General features: G+C 39.9%; 2 protein-coding genes across 3 annotated transcripts in view; one reads left to right on the forward strand and one right to left on the reverse strand.

Annotated features, from left to right (window-relative positions):
- pdca (phosducin a) overlaps positions 1 to 22,516 on the forward strand; it is a 253,431-nt gene that overhangs the window by 226,345 nt on the left and 4,570 nt on the right. The gene's annotated exons all lie outside the window — the stretch shown is intronic.
- On the reverse strand, positions 633 to 15,616 carry plppr4a (phospholipid phosphatase related 4a). Of its 2 annotated transcripts, XM_084412201.1 has the most exons (7): positions 15,238 to 15,616; positions 11,435 to 11,620; positions 5,684 to 5,813; positions 5,231 to 5,426; positions 4,401 to 4,458; positions 4,095 to 4,268; positions 633 to 3,087 (listed from the first exon to the last, which is right to left on the reverse strand). In XM_084412201.1, the coding sequence occupies exons 1-7, from the start codon at positions 15,313 to 15,315 to the stop codon at positions 1,582 to 1,584; spliced, it is 2,328 nt and encodes a 775-aa protein (XP_084268327.1). In that variant the 5' UTR covers positions 15,316 to 15,616; the 3' UTR covers positions 633 to 1,581. The 2 variants fall into 2 exon arrangements, with proteins under 2 accessions (XP_084268327.1, XP_084268328.1); XM_084412202.1 differs by lacking the exon at positions 11,435 to 11,620.

The raw sequence follows: 22,516 nt of genomic DNA on the forward strand, positions 1-22,516 counted from the left end.
TAAAAAAAAACCAACATCATATAAATGACACTGTACATGAATTAGGTAAATGTATCAGTCCCCTTTTTCAACATACATTCTTATTTGGCAATATTTATGTATATTACAACATGATCCTAACAAGGATGTAAACAATGAGCTTAGAACTGTTTAGAAATACACATGCCACACAGGACAAATCCTAACATTGTCTATTATGTGGATTGTATTAAAACTTTAGTTTATGCAGCACTTGTCATACGCAACGAGTGAGTCCGTTTTCCAATGCCACAGACAGTGGTTATTTAAAGCAAAGTCAATGAACATCTGTCAATTCTTCACCATAATAATTACAGCAGCAACTTTTTGTACAGTTACTGCAAGATGGAGCTAAGTAATCACCAGCTAATAGGCATGTAGTTCTTTTTGAGGCACTCTATGAATATGATTATTAGTGTTTTTTTAGTTGTTTACAAAAATAAGCAATGAATTCCCACTAGTACCTTTGGGGGCCTCCTATTGCTCTTATATTGTGTATGCTGCTCTGCAATGTGCAGTGAAGTATGAGTCATTTGTTTATGCCCACACGCTTAACAATGAAGACGACGACGCACCTCAGTAGCTATATAACCCCATTCTGCCAGGCACAATGGGGGGGGGGGGGGGACAACCAAGAAAATATGCCCACTATATCACTGTAAACATACAGCAATGGACCATAAAACACAATTATACCTGTGCTCAAAGCACACTAGTACAAAATACAGGGGCTTGCAAATCAATATATACGAGTGAAATAGTGCTCATTGGCCTGTGGAACCAAATAACAGTTCTATATTACACAAAGGCAATACGACATTAATATCTGAAGAATGTATTGTTCTCTGCATTACAATGCCAAAGGCTGATTCTCTATAAATTCATTGTCTCTATGCCAGCAAAGAGCGCTTTCAGCTGTTTGAATGAAAATAGCTCATTCATGGTCACCAAAACACACAGTGCATATGGTTAAACAAGCCCACCAAACAAAACATCCATTTGGTTAAAACGCTGTCGCTAAAACCTTCTGTAAACATCACAATAACATTCTCCTATTTGTCTAAAAGCTATGAGTCAGATTGAAAGACCGTATTAAATATATAAATAAATTAGCGACATAGTGAAAACAGTTATTTTCCTTAAGCATGTGATTGAGTGGTCCAGTATACATACAAATATTTATATTCAGAAAATATATATAAATTTACAACGTTTTTAAAAGCACCCACGTTGCCATGAGACAACAGACAGATTCCGATAAGACAATGGATTCGATAACAAAATGAATCTGGAAAATCAAAGGCAAATCAAACAATCACCTTTACCAAACAGCCTCAAATTTTATATTTTGTGCTTATGTTTCCGTAATGAGACCTACAGAATGTAGATTGAAAATGCACAACATTGCCTTATGTGTTCTGGAGAGTTCATGTGTGTCTAAAGGTCAGGGAATGTAGATTTACCCAGAATGACTAGCTCTACTCATTCCCTTAACAGAGCCTCCAGTCTTCAGAGTTCAGAGAGCGGGACAACTCTTAGGATTGGTACGGAAAGGGGCTTCTGTCACTCTTTGAAAGTCAAAATGGGGGGAGGTGTAGGGGAGGGTTTGAAAAAGTGAGGCAGGTTCCTGGTGTTATCCGGACTAGGTCCTCTGTCAGGCAGCAGGATGATGTTGCCTTTCCTGCGTAGGGTGGAGTCTCGACTGGAGGTGGTAGAGAGAGTTTCCGAGGTGGCTTCACTGCTGGCTTCCACCGGTGTGACTCGGATAGTGGTGATACTCTGTTGGCGGTGGTGATGGTGGAAATGGGGATGATGGGGGTTGCTGATGTCAGGTAGGCTCCGGTTGCCATCTATGGAGCCGTAGCCATCTTTCAATGACTCGCAGCTTTCAGAGTCCCGGTTCAGGTCGTTGAGCTCAAGCGACTGCCGGATGCTGACCCGCTCCTGCGGTTTCCACCTCCAGGACCCACTGCCATCTGTGGACGGTGGTTTAACCACGGGCTTGCTCTCAGGGTGCGCCTCCACTCGAACAATGCCCGAGTTAGGTTCCTGATCCATCAGGGCTTTGTAACGGATGGATCCAGTACAACTCACGGTGCTGCCCTCACTTTTAGGACTACCATGCAACATGCCTTGCTGCTTGGACATTGCGATGACCTGCATTATACGTGGCTGGCTGTTAGTCCGGCAGACGGTGCTCTTCTCTGCCACCTTCAACCATTTCGACCGGGCTGACCCACCCCCTCCCCCACCATCATTCTCCTCTCCACAATCCTCCTGAGGTGAGGAGCTCACATACTCTTGGGCCTCCTCAGGGATGTGCACCAGTTGAGAGGATCCTGGTCGTGACTGGATAGATACCCTGGCTCCACCAGCTAGGCCACCAGAGTTATTATGATTGGCTAATGGCACAGCACTAGCGGCAAGCTTCATGTACTGTCCGGGAGGTCCACCACGGAGTTCACCATCCAAGCCCATAGCTGAGGGTTCAGAGCTGCAGCGGAGCTCCATGTTTCGCTGGGGAGAAAGTGGTCCAGCCTCATTCTCCATCACCTGCAGAGACATCTTGCGGTTCTCGTTCTTGGTCTTCCATTGTGAGAGCAGCTGCTTGGAACGTGTGGAGTCCATGGAGGCATGGATAGCGGCGTGGCGGCGAGGCACTGGTTCTTCAAATCCGGTTGAGTGTACGCGAGGCAGGGTGTTACTGAACGTCACAAAGCTCTCCTTGCAGAGAGGACTGGGTGGCGTAATGCACTCCACCTCTGTGCTTGCCCTCTTCAAGCTGGACATGGAGTTCTCTCTGTAGGACGGGCCACGTAGCAGGATACTTTCAGAGCGTGCCGAGGTGGGACGTTCCCGCATGCTCAGGCTCTTAGGTGGCAGTAAGCGTGGTGGATCTGTGTTCAAGTTGGGTAGAGGTCTCAGAGGCTCCCGCATAGAAGGTGGAGGCACCACTGGCTGGGGCTGTGGTGGAGGCTGTGGTGGCTGTGGTTGCCGGAGAGGAGGATGTGCATGTGTCTTCAAAGATGTGTCTTCACTAGGTTTAAAATTCCCGACTGCATACAGACCCTAAAGTAGTGCAAAAAGGTAGAATTTTTACCGCAATGAATCAATGCCGATAAAGTTAAGATGCCATAAAACGTATTTTTTTGCACATGAAATTAAGGCTCTGAGAGATACTTGCACAGTCTGTTCAAAAGGTTGTATTCCCTGCTGAAAAAACCCTCTAGATGTTTAAGCTGGTCAAGCTGGTCTCCCAGCCTGGCCAAGCAGGTGTTCGGCTGATTAAGCTCAGTAGCCGGCAAGACACCCAGCCTGACCACCTGTAAAGTACCCAAACCCCTCTAGGACCAGTCGACAGACCAGCCTGACCAGAAGATTTTGTTTTTCTTTTCCTAACAGAGTTGTCCTAACGTCCAATGTCACCAGTAATTGTTTTGCCAAAACATATTTTCAACATTAATACTACCTGAGTGATTGACAGCTTTTTTATGTCAGTACGGTTCCCCTACAGACTAAGGTGCATTATGAGCCTACATTAACTTCTGAGAACTTTCCTCATACGGTCTATGGTCTACACTCTGAATGTGGGACTTCACAGTCAAGAGTATCAAACAGCATTACAAAGCTAATCTCTTGGCCTGATTAATGTACTTTATGTTAAGCAAACAATAAAACCAGGACCTGATGTACTGATTTGTCTCAGCTTCGTTAATTCCTCCTAAAGGTGTATTGGCATTGTTGTCGGTGTTAGAAACCACGGGATGTACAGAGCCCTCAAAGCAGATTGAGCAGAGAGTAAGCAGAGAGAGTGAGAGAAAACGAAAGAAATGGTGGGAGGTATGTGAGGGGTGTGTGTGGGTGGAGAGCAGAAAAGGAGCCACAAGGGATTTGCATGTGTGAGCTATTTTTACCTCTATTAAAACAGCATTGTCTTATAGCACCTTGATAATTCTCTATGATACTTCTCCAGAGTCAGGTTAAATAGAGAATTATGGATCGGACATAGGATTATGAAATGAATTATCATCCTCACATTGCCTTTGTTTCTGCATTGCTGTGACAGCAGGACTCACCAGGTAGACGGCTATGCTCCCTCCGATAAGAAAGCCACAGTAGACATCCACGGCATGGTTCTTGAACTGAATGATACGAGTAAGGCCGCAGATAATGCCGCAGATGATGAAGGAGAACACCAGGAGTGGCTTCAGGAGCTTGGATGAGTCAGTCAGAGTGGCATTAAAGTACATCTGTGGAAGGAGACCAGCCTTTTGACTGAAGTTTTAGGAAATTCTTAATAGTGGAAAGGACAGTGAGATTATTTGGCAAGCAGTTAGAAATCGCTTGAGTCAACTGTGCCATGAGTCAAGTGGATTACTTACGGAGATGTACACAGCCGCAAAGGCTGCCAGAGTGGCATGCTGAGATGGGAAGGACTTCCTGTAAAGAGAGACAGACCGCCTTGTTAGATCATTAGATCTTTTTCACACTGAGCACATTTGAGGTACTGTACCATGCTAAAGGACAGATGGGAACGGAAAGCCACAGATGATCACGTCCACAGTGCCACAATTCTTATAGTGTGGCAAACAGAATCAGGGCTTTTGATTTCCAAGAATGTTCTCATAAAACCAAGAGATATGTCTGGATATGCATGTCTGCTTGATATTCTGGAGAGACATTTCAATACACGTCACAGTAGTGTAAGCCTTCAGGGACACACGCACCACACTGACCCTCTTTGCGTCTAATTTTTATGTCATAAAAAATGTCTACACAACATATAATTGTGGCTATTGAGAGTGCATGAAATTAGTGGAAGATTGAAAAGCAGAGCTGTGCAAATGGATGTGAGTGGGTGTGCTGGAATGGGCAGTCATGTTGTGAGTGAAGCATCAAGACTCAACCCTGTGTGGGTTTTACAGGAACTCCATGTGCCAGAGGACAGCGCCACATTCATTCTGCTGCCTTTACATTTATCTACACGGCTTACACCAATGATTTTATACAAATCAATTGATCCATTTAGACCTTTACTGTGAATAGAGTTGTTGCGCAGCAGGTCCAATTAAATTATTCTTGGTTAACATTGTTAATCACCCACACTCCATTATCAGAGTTTCTGAGCCAGTTTTTCATAAGGTCAGTCTTGCACCATTGATTATGCATTGGGTCGACAAACTACAACATGACACAGATACCGCTCTCTGACCTGCCGGCGTTGATGGCAGCTGGATCAGGCCCAGAGCAGATGTCATCCACAATGAAAGAGTTCTCATCACAGGAAGTGTTGAGGCTGGTGTAGTTGGGCTTGCACACAGTAAGGAAGTAGGGGGCGTGATATCCTGTAGCCAGCTGGATAATATCTGTGATGAGTGCTGTGACACACAGGCCAAACACGTGGACCCCTGCAAATGAGACACAGACATAGACACACACACACACACCCCTTTTTCAAACACTAGATTTCATAAGTAGCAAGTAGATTTCATAAGCTTTTAATAAAATAGATGGAACTTTCATTATTACTAGCAAACTCAATTTAGTACAAGACTATAAAAAAGACAGAATGAGTCAAGATCAAGAGTGTATTATTCCAAACAATATTTATACAAGCTATATGGCTTTTTATAAAGTCACAAAGGGCAGAAAAATATACACCCACCCACAAACCTCACAGCCCGTCGGATGTAAGAGTTGAAATTGCAGCCAGCTGCATTTATGTTAGCCTCTGTTTTGATGCTGATATTTCTTCTGGCCAAGCAGCAGTACAGGATCCCTTCCCCAATCATAATCTGTGGGAAGATGGTCATCTGTGTTTACCCAAACATACAACACTGTCATAAAACTCCCATCCCTCCTCTCGTGGCTTCCAGGGGTCATTTCTAATAGAATCACTGACACATCAACCCCATTACTGTAATTAAAGTAATCACTCTCATCCATCCATCCATTCATTCATAGCCATATGAGGGGGATTTCATCCAAAACTGTAAAAAACGATGAGGGGAAGGGGGTATCTTGTAAGTCGTTCGGGCCTCCACTAATGCAAAGACTAAAATGTTAATTCCATGTAAACCCAGAAACCCATAGATTTACATGTAAATGCTTCTGCAGTGAATGACGAGATAGAGAGTGAAAGAGATGAACAAGTGATCATACCCCCCTGAGATCACACTTGCCGCACAAGTGCAGCACTCGAGTGTAGCAGGCACTACCGTAACAGCTGGAGCTACCAGCAGGACACACGTTCACATGCTGCCTGCTAGCACAGGCTCAGCCATTATACCCATACAGCACTGAGGCACAAAACTCAGCTGGGTGATTTAACATCAAGAGAGTGTTGTTGAGTGATTAGACATGGAGCAAAAGTTAAAATTATAACTTAAATATTTGTGCTGAGATTTTTAAGGGTGCTCAGACTGATCGGCTAACGATTGCTATCGGCCGATAATCGCTTCTAATGACTCAATCTGCAATCTCTTAATTTGCCGATCTCAGAAACCAATCTCATGATGAGGACACATAGAGATGAATACCTTCTTAATCTCTGCCGTCTCAAAACACATGTATAACAGGATTAGTTCACTTCAGAATTAAAATGTCCTGATAATTTACTCACCCGCACGTCATCCAAGATGTTCATGTCTTTCTTTCTTCAGTCGAAAAGAAATTAAGATTTTTGAGGAAAACATTCCAGGATTTTGAAGGTCCAAATTGCAGTTTCAATGCAGCTTCAAAGGGCTCTACACGATCCCAGCCGAGGAATAAGGGTCTTATCTAGCGAAACGATCTGTCATTTCCTAAAAAAATAAAGAATATATATACACTTTTTAACCACAATGATCATCTTGCACTAGTACTAGGAAGTACCAACCTGGTTTTTACAAAGCGAACGTGCAAAGACTAAGGACTAAATGCTAACCTTTCAACGTGATTACGCAATGCGTGGCGCATCGCAGAACTAGTGCAAGATGAGCATTTGTGGTGAAAAAGTATATATATATATATATATATATAATTTATTTATTTATTTATTTTACAAAATGACAGATCGTTTCGCTAGATAAGACCCTTATTCCTCATCTGGGATCATGTAGAGCCCTTTGAAGCGCAATTTGGACATTTTAATTCTGAAGTGAACTAATCCTATAAATACCTGTTGCTGTCTGTGTCATTAATTGTAATCAAACAAAAGACAAAGAGAAAATCACTCACTGTTCTTGAAAAAATAACTTTTGTAACTTTAATTGGATTAATCTGTATTTAATTAATTCAGGGAAGACTAGATTATGCCAGAATTCCGGCCTTGAATTTATGTCTGTAAAATCCTGATTGGAACATCCCTATAAATAATTCTACATGATAAAAATAAGGTTTTATATAGACCCCATGATCGGTATCGTTATTCGTTATTGGTGATCGGTTGATCGTTTATCTGTGATCGGCCCCAAAAATTCTGATCAGAGCACCCTTAGTAGATTTGTACTCATGCTTCATTGCAGACCCAAGTCTCCTTTCATTTACAGTGGCTGACAAATGCATAAGGCACAGGATAACCAACAGTGATAGCACTTAAAAGAGCGTAGCCGCCTTGCAAAATTAATTAGGCCAGTATGGTGGAGCACCTAATGTGATGAAAACACCCAAGCGACATGCTGGGGAGTTGATGAAACAAATATGTCATTAAACATTAAACGAATCTGCTCTCTGATGAATATAGGTGGAGCGAGGCAATTTTTTTAAGATGATGTTGATGAGACCAACAGTGGAATAACAAACTTTGAAAAAGCCATTGTGAATACATAAGCAGCTGGGACAATACCATAAAGCTATATTCTTTTGGCTCGGATCTATTATTAAAAAACAACAACATTAAAATTCAATTCACATATTTCAATTCATCATGAAATGATATTAATTAATTAATAATTAGCATAGCTGTCAATAGAGGAACAGAAATATCTCAAATTTCATTAAAAAGATCTTCATTTGTGTTCCGAAGATGAACAAAAGTCTTACGGGTTTGGAAGGACATGAGGGTGAGTAATTAATGACAGAATTTAAAATTTTTGGCGAACTATCCCTTTAACTCCATAAACTCGATCACTTTATGAGCCAAACCCAAACAACAAGTAGGCTATGATTTCAAAAGACTATAACCGTTATCACAAACCGTATGTAACAGTAATGTAACAGGTGAGGTATCAGGTAATGTGATGGTAATGGGATGGGATTTGTGTGTCAAATTAACACGTTTATTTCAGCCTTCACCAAGCAGTCCATGTTCAGAAATATGCTTCCTTTACACACAGCTCCCTGTGCGTGTCTATGTTACTCATGCTGTTTGTGAAATTACAGTCTGAAAAAAAAGATTTCAAACTATTATTAATATTTTCTGCATTGTAAACACTGAGCTTATGGTAAAATGATGCACAATACTCACAATCACGAGCTGAAATTCAGGCCCTGCAAAGATTGATACTTGGTGTCTGTGTATCAATACAATATTCCCATGCAAAACATTGTGATACTGTGCATGATTTATTGATTTTTTTCACCCTATCTTTACTGTCACTTTTGATCGATTTAATGTATCCTTGCTGAATGAAAGGATTAATTTCTTTAAAAAATGTTTTACTGGCCTTAAACTTTTAAATGGTAGTATGACTCTCAAAAGCTACACTTTCCAAACATTTCCAAACTTCTAACTTTTGAAAGTTTGAAAGGAAATGTGATAATTAGCTATTGGAGATATTTCTATCGAGTTGCCTTTGCAGTGGCACTCTTGTAAACCTCAACATGTACAGATGGTGAAAAGCAATTGAGGACAATCTATTAGACTTATGAGTTCATCACCCAGGGTCTTGATAATACACTCACAACATGCCTGGAGAGGCTTAGAGCCTTGCCGCCCAGCTAATGCTCGAAATGCATGCTGGGTAGGTGGTAGTAAAAACTTCAATGACAGTTTGGGGAAAAGTCAACATGCGAGAGATAGAGAAAGAAAGAAAGAAAGAAAGAAAGAAAGAAAGAAAGAAAGAAAGAAAGAAAGAAAGAAAGAAAGAAAGAAAGAAAGAAAGAAAGAAAGAAAGAAAGAGAAAGAAAGAAAGAAAGAAAGAAAGAGAGATATGAATATATGCTAACAAATTTAGACGAGGTGAAAGCCGAGACACTTATACTCAAAGGTAGGGTAGGCAATGTTTTTCATAAACACTTTTTGTTATTCTGGTTGAGACTCTCTTCACATCCTTATAATAAGCAATACGAAAAGTGGGCTAAATATTAAAACATTTACATATATATTCTGTGGAAATCTCAGGACCAAAAATTTTCATCCAGTCATTGCATTCGGTCCTGCCAGTCAACATATGTATTTCTATACCTCCGCGCACCCTGCTCGCTCAGACATCACGCTATGCAGAGTTATAGATAGACAGTTACTGCGTTCACACAATGTCATAACAGCAATTATAAGATGGCAACCCCTGACGTTCTAATGTGCTTTGAGAAATTAGATCATTTAAAGGGTTAGTTCACCCAAAAATGAAAATTCTGTCAGTAATTACTCACCCTCATGTTGTTCTAACCATGTAAGTCTTTCGTTCTTCTTCGGATCACAAATTAAGATATTTTTGATGAAATCTGACAGTTGTCTCACTCCTCCATAGGCTTTCAGAGGGACCGAAACTCGTCGGCCCAGAATAGTTCGTTAAAACATCGTTAAAATAGTCCAAGTGACTACAGTGGCTATACATTAAGTTTATCATGCGACGACAATACTTTTTGTGCGGAAAAACGACAAAAATATCGACTTTATCCAACCATTAGTGTTCTTCAATGTGGGCCTCTGACGAGAGTTCATGGGAGCGCCAGGACGCATGCGTGAGAACTGAGATTACGGCGTTCTTCTTCTACTACTAACTTACTTGTTACTGGCTGCTCACTCCTTGGGAGTATTACCGCCATCTACTGTGCACGATGACGTCCCGACATCATCGAGACCTAAATCACAATAAGTGTCGAATTAAACAGCTTACATACAGCGAGCGTCTTCCTCTGCTTATAAACAGACCGTTTTGCGTTTCCGGCAATGTCGGGACGTCATCTTGTACAGTAGATGGCGGTAATACTCCCAAGGAGTGAGCAGCCAGTAACAAGTAGTAGTAGAAGAACGCCGTAATCTCAGGTCTCGCGCATGCGTCCTGGCGCTCCCGTGAACTCTCGTCAGAGGCCCACATTGATGAACACTAATAGTTGGATAAAGTCGTTATTTTTGTTGTTTTTCCCACACAAAAAGTATTGTCGTCGCATGATAAACTTAATGTATAGCCACTGTAGTCACTTGGACTATTTTAACGATGTTTTTAATAACTATTCTGGGCCGGCGAGTTTCGGTCCCTCTGAAAGCCTATGAAGGAGTGAGACAACTGTCAGATTTCATCAAAAATATCTTAATTTGTGATCCGAAGATGAACGAAAGACTTACATGGTTGGAACAACATGAGGGTGAGTAATTACTGACCGAATTTTCATTTTTGGGTGAACTAACCCTTTAATGCCATCTCTCGCGATGCTTTGCTACGGAGCCCCGCACATGACCTGCAAGAACAAAAAGTAAATCGTGCGCACGATTTAGCCTACAATTTTTTTCCTGCATATCATGTGCGGGGCTGCGTACTTTGCAGACTCTGTTCTGTGCGTTTATGTGTTTTGAAGAAAGCGTGGCTTTGGAGAGCACTCTGAAGGGACTAGGGAGGGATCTTATGATTTCAAAGCTAGCTTGCTATTGCTAGCCTCTCTGAAATTGCCAACCCTACCTTTAATTACGTAATGTTTACGCTTACATTGGCATATCTGTCTATTAGCTTTGAAGACATCTTAGTCAAAAATATTGATGACTCATCCAACACTACACAGACTTTTGTCCAATCAGACGCTCTCTAGAATGAGAACGTCCCTCCCCCTAATGCCGGCGACACACTTAACGACTAGCTGAAACATTCTAAGACAGAACTGAACACACTTACAGACTAGAGCAAATATTCAACACAGACTGTGAACACCGACTGAATGCAACTGTTTCTGACGTTTGGGCATGATCAGTCGTAAGTATCAAATTACATTCATAATCTGCCTTACAGTCGTCAAGTGTGTCCCCGGCTTTATGTCAATTGCAAAAGACTAGGAAGCTGCAAATCATTGTTCATGGCTAAGATGAGACTAAAGCCACCAAGCAATTTCATAGGCCATAAATTGTCATATTATGAGTCAAACCATCAAAAATAGATAACTTAGTATTCACTTTAATATTCATCCTTGCCCATCGAAACTGAGATCAAACACTAAGCCTGCATGAATAAGTAAAAGTGCCCTCTAAACTAAATAAGAGCAAAAGTGGCACTGTGGCATTTACCGTTGCTGCCGGCCCGGCGAAAGCCAGACTGAAGAGCATGAGGAAGGGGATGACCTCCTTTGTGGGCTCGATGTAAGGCATGCTGAGACTCCGGTCATTGCAGCTGTAGCCTGAACGCACTGGCTTAAAAATGTCAGTCAACTCCAAGAAGTACAAGCTGACCACTGAGGACACCAGAATCGGGAGCTGAAGAGATAAAACATAAGGAATATGATAAATATGCAAGATGAGAAGTGAACAACAATAAAAGTATGCTAAATTTATCAAATGGTGCACAGCACAGTCCCATAGACTCATCCAGGCTTGAAAACCGTTGCAAACGTGATAGAAAGTAATTATTCCATTGACAAGGTAATCAGCACAATTATAGCACAATGGAGGCACTGCGTCTGATCATGTGACTTCTGAACTGTATTTTGCCACGGTTTCATGCTTAGGATTTCAGCGATAACAGATTAAGCTTTCGATCCGCTGTTATCCTTTTAAGTCGCAATCCGTAAAAGTTGTTCTCATTAATCGAAAACGCTGTTGGTGTTGAAGCAGGAAATGCATTGGGAGGATCCTTGCATCTAAAAACCTGGCTGTGTAGAATAGATCAGCGTTACGTTGGTAAACAAGCTTCATACTCTGATACATGTAATGAGGGTTTGGATGAAACTATGCTGGAGTTATATCCCTTAAGGCTTTTTACACACTTCAACGATACCAGGTTCATGCTAAGGTTAGACAGAAGATGTGTGATTACGGCAGAATGAAGGTTATTCTCAGGTGAATATGCATGGAACGTCTTTAGATATCGTAGAATTACTGTTGTCTTTGACACGGTTCACCCAGCAGTGTCTCAGTGAACAAGGATCAGCTGGAAATGTCATCGCAGCAGCAGTGCTCCAATGAGGAAATATATTGCGCTGTGCTATGCAAAGTGGAAATGTGCCACGTACTGAATTATTACGAAACTTGAACGGACAGCGTGAAGATCAAAGGTGGGGGTAGGGGGTTTAATTACTGTAATCAACCCCCTTCTAAAAAGGGGAGAGCATCTGCAGAAAAAGCCCCAGTGGTCTAAACTCCTATTGATGCTCCATTTTACAGCACAGATACTAATAACCTCTATGATACTGTACTGGATTGATTAGCTCTTACCAGTCATAACCATTACTAATTCTGTACTTTGACTGTACAGATGTTAAACAGTGACTTGCAATTAAAAGTGTTTTCAACTTAAAACATTTGTAGTTATTATTTTCTACAAGTTACTAAAACTCAACTTATAATGCACATACACCAGAACAAAACTTTGTTGTAATCAAAACTTAACATTAATAATGCAACAACTGAAATTAAATTTTAAAACAATTGACTTTTTAAACAACATTTGTTGCTTGCAACAAATATAAAAATGTTCAAGAGTGCACATGCATGCCTTTATATTTAAACCTAGGAATGCACAATATATCGGTACTATATCGGTTATCGGCTGATATTTGAGATTTTTTATTATTATTTATCAATATATTGTCATAAATGGATATTTAATAGTATTTACAAACATACTAAACATTCTGTTTTGATGGTTTAATGTTATTGTTGCACTTAAAAGCACTTTATTTTAGATTTCTGTGTTTTTTAAAAAAAATTTTTTTATATAAAATAGTATGGGATTTTATTATCAGCTATATATTGGTTATCGTCCAGAAATAATCTGCTTATCGGTATCGGCCATTGATATTGGTATCTGCACATCTGTGTCTAAAACCCAAAATAAAATCATATTTTGATATTAATGTCACACACAAAACACAGCGTTTTATTCCAAACAGCATTAACTGGGTTAAAAAATGATGGCTGAGCAAATGAACAAGAACCAATTTGGTATTTACATCATTATAAGTAATTGTGGAAACTTTTTGTAAGAATGCGGGCATGTCCTGTAGAAGGCTGACATGGCAAATTACAACCTAAAGTGAGATCTGTCAGCACATTGTGTTTTAAATATATGAAAATATGTTTTCAGGAACAATCAAAATAATCTCTCTCTCTCTCTCTCATATACAGTAGTTGGCCAAGCAAAAATGGCAATATATATTTCAAGGAAAAACATGATTCAAAATATGCATTGCCAGGATAGTGTACTGTTGTTTAAGGCATTTATTAGATCTAGGATCTCAGTTGAGTTTAAGTATTATAAGGAGATGCAAGATTTGGGAACCTATATTACAGTGGTGTTTCAATGAGGTTTGTTGTGCTGTGTTTGAGGGGGATTTAACTTTGAGCTTTTTGCTGTGTTGATTGTTTTTGTGATGCAATGATGGGTCTTTGTCACTGACTTAATAAAAGTGTGGGCTAAAAATCTCTCTCTCTTTCTGAGAGAGAGAGAGAGAGAGAGAGAGAGAGAGAGAGAGAGAGAGAGAGAGAGAGAGAGAGAGAGAGAGAGAGAGAGAGAGAGAGAGAGAGAGAGAGAGAGAGAGAGAGAGAGACACGAGTTAAAATTCACGGCCATATTGTAATTTATTTAGTAAACTGAAACATTAGTGAAACAGGGAAGTTAATTAGCCAAAATTAGTGAAGTGAAGCAGATTAAATGACTGGTTTTAATTCATTTTCCACTTAGGACAGAAACAAGGTCTCTGCATGCAGCAAGGAAACTCTATAGAAGGCAACCAGGTCACACCTGGGGACATGATATTAATGTCAGTGCAGCAAGTGAGCTTTGATTCTGTCTGATCTGACAAAACAGAGACTATTTCAAGTTAACTGTTTACAGAAGCTTTTTACACTTACTTTACATAGGATCTGGAGCATGTATGTATCATAAAATCTTTCTCACTGCCAAAATGATAAAGATAATCTATATAAATATAACTGTAAACATCAATAAATATATTGTTATGCCTTTATCAACAACATGAGTAAAGCATTATGTCAGTCATTTAAGTTTTCACAATCAGGCACTCACAAATATTGTCTACATGGGGAAAAGGGTTTTTATATGTGTCTTACATCTTCATAATACCCACATTCTCAAATGAAAATTAACTTTTAAAACAGAATAGAAAGACAACATCAATCGTTCATGATCATGCTGTTTAATACATAGAACAGAATGTTTAATATTCTTCAATATTCAGCTCTGCAGTTTGACAAGTAAACAAGACAGATCAAAGACTGCCAGCATTACCTCCACCACACCAGCCATCAGCACTCATTTGTTTGTGATATCTAGGGCACGTCAGATTGGCCTTCATTTAATAACTGCCTATTTTCTAACCTAATTTATGCTCAATGGTGCCCTCTTAATTCTGTAATAGACAACATTGTTTTTTACCAAGACTTATTTTCAGAAGGTTTCCAGTTCTGTTTTATAAGCAATATGGATGATTCCCTTTACCTTGACTTTGAAGTAATACTTTACTAAGGCCATGTTGCCTATACCAATAAATACTGCACCTTACAATCAGGAAAATAGTGTTTTTGAATGGCTGACATCAAAAAGCAAACCAAACTTGATGCGCAAAAGCCAGCAAACAATTGTTCCATGCATTTCCCCCCACATAGCCTGGCTATCCCCTCAACATTAACATGACATACAACAAGTGCAATGCATTTTGTCCCTCTCATGACCATAACTGCATATGTCTATGTAAAGTTAACGAGCAGTCATGCAGAATGAACACAGACTGTGGTTCCAATCCGCTTGATTGCTTTGATTTCGGACGTGACCATCGCGTGAAGGAAGACCATCATACCCTTAACTCTCGTCTATTAGTCAGACATAATACACAAGAAACATCTCTGTCTCTTACCTCCACGAAATAAAAGCACGGCAGCAAGGTAACGCTGTCTTTGGTCATCCTGCCTTTGAGTCTTTCCTTCGCAGACATGATAAACGGTACGTCCCTTTATAACGCGGTGCGTGAAGAGAGGAATAGTGAATTTGTCCCCTTGTGCAGTAAACGCGCTCCTTCAGGCTGTCGCTTTCTCCATCCCCAAGTGCGCCTTTACTGCGGATACAGACACACGGAAAGATGCTGTCTCAAACCTGGCGACATCATGACTGAAACCATGACAACACAATCACCATCCCCTGAGGACGCGCCGATGGAGATCTTAACAGTGTCCAACAGCGATTAATGTTTCAAACCAACACTCAAACCTTCTGATTAGAGGCAATATGCTGACCAGATGACGTCAGAGGTGTGCTAAAAACCCATTTTCACCAGAAGCGCGCGCACGTGTGTGTGTGTGTGTGTGTGTGTGTGTGTGTGTGTGTGTGTGTGTGTGAGAGGTGGGGGCGTTCACGCTTGTTCACACTATCATGATTGTCAAATGGCTCAAATACGGCTCGAGAGGATGTAAGCTGATTATATGTAGCCTATATAACTCTGTAATGATTTTCCCAGCCATAAATACACTGGAAGCATTAGGCATGAGGTAAAATACCTCATATCCACCGCTGGTCTTTTAAATAGCATGGACGTGAAAATTACAAATGCAGTTTTTGGTAGGCTTTTGGAGTCTCAACAATATCTGTAAATATTGCATTCAACATGAAACAATCCCTTAACGATTATTGCAGTGCGCCAAGGACCACTGCACTTAAAATAAACATCTCAGACCTCATACAAACATGTCCTTCTGCCAAATATGCACAAAGTGATAATAAAGAGCCTGTAGCCTACATTATAAAATGAGAATCTGTCTGGAGTTCTACATAACTAGCCAACAATTGACAATTGTTTCAGTATAAAACTCAGGGTTTTCTTAAATGTTCTCCTAAACTAATTCAGAGAGAAATGAGAAATAGCACAACTCCAACATTAATCTGCTTTTCTTTGAATTTTGTTTCAGTGGGCAAATACGCCATCTAGTGGATATTTCATGATGACAATCTTATAGATGGATTAGGGACCGCAAGCATTTTAAAATGTAGCCCATCATCCAACTTTATCAAGTTATTATATAAGCTTTAAAGCAGAGTCAAATAGGTTATGGTACTAAATAATTAATCGTCTGCATGTTAAACAGTTCACAAACTCTACATTATCGGCTAGTTTTACTTGCTGTCTGCCTAATCCCATCATGATTTTCTCTGCCGCAAACCCAGTATTACGTGTTTCTACATACGTTCAGCTTAACGTGTCACTGGAAAACAATTTGCATATCAGCAAAACATTACGGTATATGCCACTTAAATATTATTGGTTAAGATATAGGCTGGGCTAGATAATTTGCAACATTATTTACCCCCACTCTTTTTTCCAGCTACAGGTGACACAAGGGATGTGATTTGTCCCCTTAAATTGATTTCCAGGGGCATTTCTTTACCTTAATAAGGTCAAATTTTTATTTACATGCATTCTTAAATTTAGTCAGTAGATGAAATTAGAAGACACTATGGGGCTATTAGCAGTCAAATGAAATCTTTATCGAAATCTTTGCACTGCAGAGGTGGAACAGAAGCTGCAACAGTGTCATTTAGATGTATTAAATTAACAGCTCAGATACACCATGAACATTTACACTGCAGGTACAATTACAAAAATAATGTTATGAGATTAATAATAATAATAATAATAATGTTAAAAGTTAAGAGATTATAATAACATAATAATGTTCAGAGATTATAATAATATATTAGTAACTTTGAGTGTAGCTGGAGAAGGGCAGACTGCAATGAGTTTGCCTATGGATATCAGCGATGCAGAATCCTAACTGTGAAAGACTTATGCACAATCTGATGAACTCTAAAAGTGATACCACCTTTGTCACTCAAGGTGTAAGTAATGCTCTTGAGGCACAATCAAGTAAGATTGAAACTTCTATGCTTGGTAAAGATATAATTGTGCAAAGCGAGAGAGTGTCAGGGTTGTAAGTACGAGCATATGAATCAGGTAGTTTTATTGAGCTTCCTCCTGCTTACACCAGATATTACATACCTGTGAACTGTGATCACATTACTACCAGTGAAATCGTAAAGAAATGGAGCCATCTCTGTCAAATATTGCAGATAAGGTACCACCATTAAAAGATTGTGAAATTGGTCTGTTAATATGCTACAACTGTCCCAGGTCGATGGCTCCTTGATAGGTGATTGTTGGAAAAGATGAACCCTTCGCTGTGTGAACTGATTTGGGATGGAGTATTGTAGGGTGTTTATCTTCACATCTTGATTTGCCTGAAGAAAGCGGTCTATGTCACCGCCTTGCAGCCAAAGAACTTCCTCCTGTCACTCCTACAGACGTGATTTGTGTTTTCGAGACAGACTTCAAGGACATTAATGAAGAGAGAATGAAGGTATCTCAAGATGACATTCCTTTTCTCAAAGGAAAACATTCATAAACATGCATGGACATTATTCTATTCTACCAAGTAATAAACAATTGGCCATGGCTAGACTTGACTATCTCAAGAGAAGGATGTCTAAGGATGAAATGTACAGGAACTGTATAAGGAATTTATGAGGAATCATTCTGGAATGATTCAAAAGCGGCACTGGGGTACATAAAGAATGAAGCTCATAGGTTTCATACCTTCGTGGCAAATCGTGTACAAAGGATATAGCTTAGTACAACCCCACAACAATGGAGATATGTTCCTTAAAGGGATACTCCACTTTTTTCGGAAATAAGCTCATTTTACATCTCCCCCAGAGTTAAACAGATGAGTTTTACCGTTTTAGAATCCATTCAGCCGAACTCCGGGTCTGACGGTACCACTTTTAGCATAGCTTAGCACAGATCATTGACTCTGATGAGTCCAGTAGCATTTCTTTCAAAATGACCAAAGAGTTTCAATATTTTTCCTATTTAAAACTTGACTCTTCTGTAGTTAAACCGTGTACTGAGATCGACGGAAAATGAAAAGTTGCGATTTTCTAAGCCTATATGACTAGGAACTACTCTCATTCCAGTGTAATAATCAAGGAACTGTGTGGCTGTACCATGAGTGCAGCAGGCGTAATGATATGACGCAGCGCCTGAAAATAGTCCCCAGCTCGGTAACTTCTTCCAACGTGACCGGGACTAAGTTTGTCTAACCTATTAGACCTATTTTCAGGCGCTGCGTCATATCATTACGCCTGCTGCACTCATGGTACAGCCGCACAGTTCCTTGATTATTACGCTGGAATGAGAGTAGTTCCTAGTCATATAGGCTTAGAAAATCGCAACTTTTCATTTTCCGTCGATCTCAGTACACGGTTTAACTACAGAAGAGTCAAGTTTTAAATAGGAAAAATATTGAAACTCTTTGGTCATTTTGAAAGAAATGCTACTGGACTCATCAGAATCAATGATCTGTGCTAAGCTATGCTAAAAGTGGTACCGCCAGACCCGGAGTTCGGCTGAATGGATTCTAAAACGGTAAAACTCATCTGTTTAACTCTGGGGGAGATGTAAAATGAGCATATTTCCGAAAAAAGTGGAGTATCCCTTTAAAGACAATCCTGCTGACCATGCCTCCAGAGGTCTAACTCATGACTTGCTGTCATCAAACTGGTTCTATGGCTTTAAGTTTTTGTGGGAAAAAGACTTACCAAAGCCATTAGAGAAAAGTTCAGAAGTCTCCTTGGAAGACCCAGAGGAAAAGATTACATGAGTTCTAAAAACAGAAGGCGCTGACAAATTGAATTTGATCAATCGCTTGTCTAAGTTTTCTTCATGGTCATGAGCAGTTAGAGCCGTTGCTCGACTTATGAGAAGAGTCAACAAAGATAAGTCAAGCCACCTAAGTACTATATTAGAATAACAGAAAGCTGAACTGCATATCATTAAATTCTTGCAAAGTCATGTCTGCAAAGATGAATTGAAGAGGTTGCAAAAGGGACTAAGCGTTTCGTCTCATTCTAAATTGTATCCTCTTGACTCATTTATAGATGAAGATGGGGTGCTTAAGGTGGGAGGTTAGTGTCACCTTCATGGACTTTTAATTTGTTTGTCTTCAGTCATGTTTCCTATGTTCTATTTTCCCGCCACTCATCAGTCACCATGGACACTAATCCTCCACCACAGCTGCTCATCATTTAATTCGTTATCTCTGTGTATTTAGTTCCTCTGTTTTCAGTCTTCAGTTGTCAGTTGATGTTTGTGTTTACGTTTGTTGAAACATGCTCACATTGTAACACCATCTGTCTGTACCTGAGTTTATTTTATTATTAAAGACATTTTGTATTGGAACCTGTTATCTTCAGCTTGTGACAGAGGTAGGCTTTGTTACTCAGATTATCCGGAGTCCTTAAAATATCCTTAAATATCCATCATTCCAAAGAACCACTCTGTCACTAAAATGATAATTGCACATTATCATGAAAAGGTCAAACACTGAGGAAAAGGATTCACCAAATTGAAAGGCCTATACAAAAGCTGATACTGTTAAAGGAGAACTTGGTAACTTTTTTAACTTAATAAAACTGTCTAGAAATCATTTGGATGGTTAAACAACCTGTTCTGGTGATACTGGTGACTTTCCCCGCTCCCCCCAGCGTTCCCAGGCGGAAAACCAACCTTGCAACTTGGGGACTACCGTCCCGGCAAGATAGAAATTGGAAGTCTCGTGAGAAGCGAGAACTAGAACGAGAACGAGCGCGAAACACGAATTGCTTTACGGCAATTCGACAAAAACAAACACGCATGTATGATGTATTACCAGATTACCCACCTCGCTAGACATAGCTCCACACGATACAGTTGGCTTGCTCCGATCAAAACAAACGCACATGAGCAGCGGTAGAGAGGGGGAGGAGGCCGCCGCAAGTGAGTTTTTTACGACTGTGTTGTGAAATATACGCCCTCCCCCAGCTGTAGGGGGAGCTCGTGGGGAAAACACGCGACAACAAAAGGGACCTCTTTTCTCTAAAAGAGGAACAGAAGACGGCGCTCGAATCGTTCCTTTGCAAGAAGGACGTTTTTGCTGTTTTGCCGACCGGATACAGTAAGAGTCTAATCTATCAGTTAGCTCCGCTGGTAGCTAAGCGTATGGGGTTTATTGTTGTGATTGGTCGTAGTGTTATCCAATTGCGTGCAGTGAGATTTTCAAATGCATGCTTGGTGCCGCCCCTCGAGCTGGGCGATTTTCATTAGTCGACGCCAGACCATTAATCTTTTAGATATAGGTCTGGATTTCCAGGCTAGAATTGAGGGCTTTTATATCTGGAAATCATTCATGTTTAAGTACATGGTAAGATTTGGTGGGAGTGTAACAAAAAAAAAAAAGAAAAGATTGTTTAATTTTTTTTATTTATTATTTTTCTAGCTACAGTGGTTCATGATACGTTGTTGTGTGATGGCTCTACGGAATGAGAATAATAAAACATAGCTGTGAAGCATCAGTGAAAGAGTCAATCGTTTATTAACTAGGACTCCTCAGTGGGAAAACAGCTTATTTAATTAATCGACAGCCTACAGCTAATCTTCAACATGTTTCCCATTAAACATTTGCTTTGGATTGATCTATTTAGTTCACAGTTTACACTGAAAAAATGCTGTTTTATAAGAGAAGTCACGGACAATTTTGCGACAGGTAGGATTCAGTTCTCATTCAATTTGATGGTAGGCTATACACAAAGAGTGACTGACTGTCACACAACTCTGACCAAGGTGGCCGTTACGCTTTCTCCAATGGTAGAACCACAGACCCTGGTATCTCCCAATAATAAGACCATCTCTGGTGTTACAGACAGACTGGGAAGAGAGGTGTAAAATATGTGAATTTTTTTTTTTTTTTTGCTAGCATGAAAATGTATTATTAAACGTAATACTAAGAGACAGCAAGGTAGAAAAGGTGGCATTACAAAAGGTACATCAGAGAAGGAACGCCATTCCAGAGCGGAAGCAACTTTTCAGATTTTGATTAAAGTTTACCATGAACATTTTTTTTTTCTTTCTGTGTATTAACTTTCACGGTTTAATTGTTCACCACAAGACTAGTAATGTGCACTAACAAAGTAAATAGGGTCAATTTTGATTTCATGACGACTTTAAACTATGAAACTAAAATTGACAGTAGGTGGTGTCAATATCATAATGAGTGAGTCATTGGGTGCATCAGAAATCACACACTATTAAATAGTAGGCACAAAAAAAAAAATCCGAATTCACAGAGTATTCAAAGAATAGACAAAAAGTACCTGGATGACCTACTGCTTCCAGTGAGATTCTGAAGTGTGCATACGATGGACAATTTCTATTCAGTGAAGCTGCGGGAGAGGATTTGTGAATAGTGAATAAGTATGTTGTGAAGTAATTATTCAAAATAAGTACCTAAGAGAGTATGTGATTTCAGATGCAGCCACTGCTCCTTTCAACCCATTTGTCCAAATCGGCTGATTCATTTAAGAACGAAGACTGCTTTTATGAATGGGTCATTGAATCATTGACTCGCTGATTCGTTCAAAAATGCTGAATGACTTTTTCTGCTGTGACTGTTCTATTTTTGTTTGCGAAACAGTCAATTTTGACAATGTAAAATGTACGTCACTTAATATTAACTAAAACATAGCATATTTTTTTTACATTTATTTATTATTTTATACACCATTGGGTATAAAATAGTGATGATCTTAAAAGGAAAAAAAAATTACTTCTGGATGCTGCGACGACAAGGCCTATTTCAAACCCTAACAGTACGACTTACAACTGGACAGGTGCCCTACTAGTGACTCACCTTTAATATTTGGGCCCTGGCAAGAATACCTTTACTTTGTAACACTTGTAGCCAGTGGTCTATTTAAATATATAGTACAGTGTAAACAAAAGAAGCAAATCAAACACACTGACAGAGTGTAACAAGAAAATGTCCAAACAGTAGGATACCTGCTGCAGCGATGAAACAAACCTCGTTGAAACAGCGTGGAAAAAATTGTTGATTGAATCCAAAAATGTCAATGATTAGTATGAAACAGACCAGACAAAAAGAAAACCAAACAAATTCACAATGAAGCTTCAGCATGTGGTAAACAAACTTCAAAGCATCCAGACCAGTAGGTGTCAATACAAAACCCACAACAAGCTCTGGCATTATTTTGAGGAATAAGAGCCAGCTGCCCAAACAAAACGTAAGTGTAATCTTAATATGCACCTTTACCTC

This window comes from Rutilus rutilus (genome assembly GCF_951802725.1).
Source record: "Rutilus rutilus genome assembly, chromosome: 6".
Lineage (NCBI taxonomy): Eukaryota > Metazoa > Chordata > Actinopteri > Cypriniformes > Leuciscidae > Rutilus > Rutilus rutilus.

Coding starts and splice junctions, on each gene's coding strand:
- plppr4a (XM_084412201.1), bottom strand. CDS start 15,315: ATGTCTGCGAAGGAAAGACTCAAAGGCAGGATGACCAAAGACAGCGTT. Junction 5,814..11,434: donor TCGCCGGGCCGGCAGCAACG/GTAAATGCCACA, acceptor ATCTTCCCACAG/ATTATGATTGGGGAAGGGAT. Junction 4,459..5,230: donor GCTGCCATCAACGCCGGCAG/GTCAGAGAGCGG, acceptor CTCTCTTTACAG/GAAGTCCTTCCCATCTCAGC.